Source organism: Volvox carteri (genome assembly GCF_000143455.1).
Source record: "Volvox carteri f. nagariensis unplaced genomic scaffold VOLCAscaffold_17, whole genome shotgun sequence".
NCBI classification, from domain to species: Eukaryota; Viridiplantae; Chlorophyta; class Chlorophyceae; order Chlamydomonadales; family Volvocaceae; genus Volvox; species Volvox carteri.
The window spans coordinates 1,031,095-1,033,560 of NW_003307560.1; the positions used below are offsets into that span (position 1 = coordinate 1,031,095).

Consider the following 2,466-nt stretch of genomic DNA (forward strand, 5'->3'; position numbering starts at 1 on the left):
GAGCGGGCGTTGCTGATGATGGGCCCGGCTGAGGTGGGTGCGGATGGGCTTGGGGTTTTGGTGCATGGGGTGTGCGTCGTGGGGACCAGCAGCGGTACCCTTGCTTGCAACTGTCACCTAATTATGTGTGTGTTAGTTGTGTCGTACTGCTAACCGTATTTTGGCTTCCCGCGCCCTTCCCCCGCCTTGTCCCTTTTCCTTCAGGTGCACTGCTGGGTGCAATTCCTCCGCACCCAGCTGCACCCAGCCGGGCGCCGCCGCTGCTGGCCAGTTGGCTGGCGGCGGCGGCGGCGGCGGCGGCCGCGGCGGCATATAGCCGCAACTATCAACTGCTGTAAAGGCCATCGGCATCATGATCATCATGATCATGATCATCATCATCATCGTCATCATTATAATCATGGTCATCATCATCAGTTGCCGCCATTCTTGTTGGCTTGATAACTTGTTGGCTGCATGCAGCGCCAACTACGAGCAATGACCGAACGAATGGTGTCGTACAATAAACGCCATACCGGCCGTATAACGGTTAATAATAAAAATATCAATAAGTGGCGAATACAGCAGTTCTGAAAACGATCGAGTGATCAACGTTAATAATGACCAACGGTTTCGGTTGGACGGTCAAATGGAATCAATGCAGCACGAAGACTTGCGCAACTGAACTTCCAGTAATGGGCCCATGCAAAATGATCTGGGAGGTACCTGGGCGGATGCTGTCGGGGCCTGGGGTGGCCGGGCGCAGTGCGGTTTGGGGTTTTGCCTAGCACAATGCGATTGGGGGGCATGGCCTGGCATGATGCGGTTCGGGGGGCATGGCCTGGCATGATGCGATTGGGGGGACATGGCCAGGCATGTTGCGGTTCGAGGGACATGGCCTGGCATGATGCGGTTCGGGGGACATGGCCTGGCATGATGTGATTGGGGGGCATGGCCTGGCATGATGCGGTTCGGGGGGCATGGCCTGGCATGATGCGGTTCGGGGGACATGGCCTGGCATGATGCGGGTTTGGGGGGCATGGCCTGGCATGATGCGGTTCGGGGGGCATGGCCTGGCATGATGCGATTGGGGGGCATGGCCTGGCACAATGCGGTTTGGGGGGCATGGCCTGGCATGATGCGGTTTGGGGGGCATGGCCTGGCATGATGCGAGTTTGGGGGGCATGGCCAGGCATGATGCGGTTCGGGGGGCATGGCCTGGCATGATGCGGTTCGGGGGGTTTCGTTTGTGTGTGTGAGCAGACTTGCAGACTTTGTGATTAGTGCAACTCATGCATCAGGATGCTGCTGTTCTTGCTGCTCTAATTGCCGAGCCTCGTCAATCTTGTAACACAAAGACGAACTTCTGCACTCATCCCTTCGACTCGCATACTTTGCACTTCCGAATTCGAGCAGCTTCAGTGTTTGACTAGTCCGCGCTTCACTTGGGATCCGTTTGTCCCCTCACTCTGATCAGCTATGTGCCCCAAATTTAGTTCGCTGTGCCGGACATTATGTTGTCGTTCATCCGCCTCCTGCACGTGCTCGAGAGTATCTGTTGCACTACTTGAATTGCAAGAGCATCGCACCGCATTCAACATCAGGTGGTTTTCGTACGTACCACGCTGTTCGATGTTGCTGCCGCGATAGGGAAGCGACGCTCTGCTGGGTTAACTGATCCTGTCGAGTTCTGGTACGACCCTCCGGTACCTGCTCCTGATGCTGACGTCGCTCCCTCCTTCGCCTTTCTCCGTTTCTAAAGGTTTATCTATGAGGTTTCGAGGTAAAGAGTGCCAGTCCGATGCCTCCATTCTTATCGACACTGGGAACATGACTTCAGCCCTCTTTAAGTGCAGTTTTGCTCGTCACATGGGTTTGGCGATTCAACCGTCGGACCGTTGGTTGTACATCCCACCCTAACGGTCATACATTAGGATTGCTGGCTGCACCGCCCCCCCAGGTGGTCCGTACTGCAGGACCAAAGCGTGGCACTGCACTCGGGGGACAGTGAGCTCACTAACTTGCTGTTTGTTGATGATGCATCACTCTTAGCCACTGGCTGTGAGCGGGCACAATGCCTTCTTGGTTACTCGAGATGTTTTGCAAGGCGACTGGGATGGCTGCTAACGGAGCCAAGTGTGAGGTGCTTGTCTTCAGGGGCACACCTACTGAGTGGGGGTCGCTCGTGGGTTACGTGTACCGGCTGGGCGGGGAGATGTTGCGTGTATTGCCCCATAATGAAGCGGCACAGTACCTCGGGATGCACTACGGGACAGGCCAACGGTTTGCCGCCTGCACTTCTCTCTGTCGTGAACAGAAACGTACCGTACCCAAGCTCAACTTGTCATTTTATAATGCGCTGGCCTTGCCTGTCCTTTCCTACGAAGTGCAAGTGTGGGGATCCGGGTTTTTTAATGTGAACTTAGGGAATGCAGTACAGTACAAGCGGGTACCTACCTACACCTTTTCGCCTCATCTGTCGGTGAA

At 55.6% G+C, this 2,466-nt stretch overlaps 1 protein-coding gene across 1 annotated transcript in view; it reads left to right on the forward strand.

Annotated features, from left to right (window-relative positions):
• VOLCADRAFT_90557 (uncharacterized protein) overlaps positions 1–338 on the forward strand; it is a gene marked incomplete at both ends in the record, with an annotated part of 11,957 nt that extends 11,619 nt beyond the window's left edge. The window contains one exon of the mRNA XM_002950034.1: positions 205–338. Coding sequence (XP_002950080.1) covers positions 205–338 — 134 coding nt within the window. The remainder of the gene's footprint in view (positions 1–204) is intronic.
• Positions 339–2,466: the final 2,128 nt, after the last annotated feature.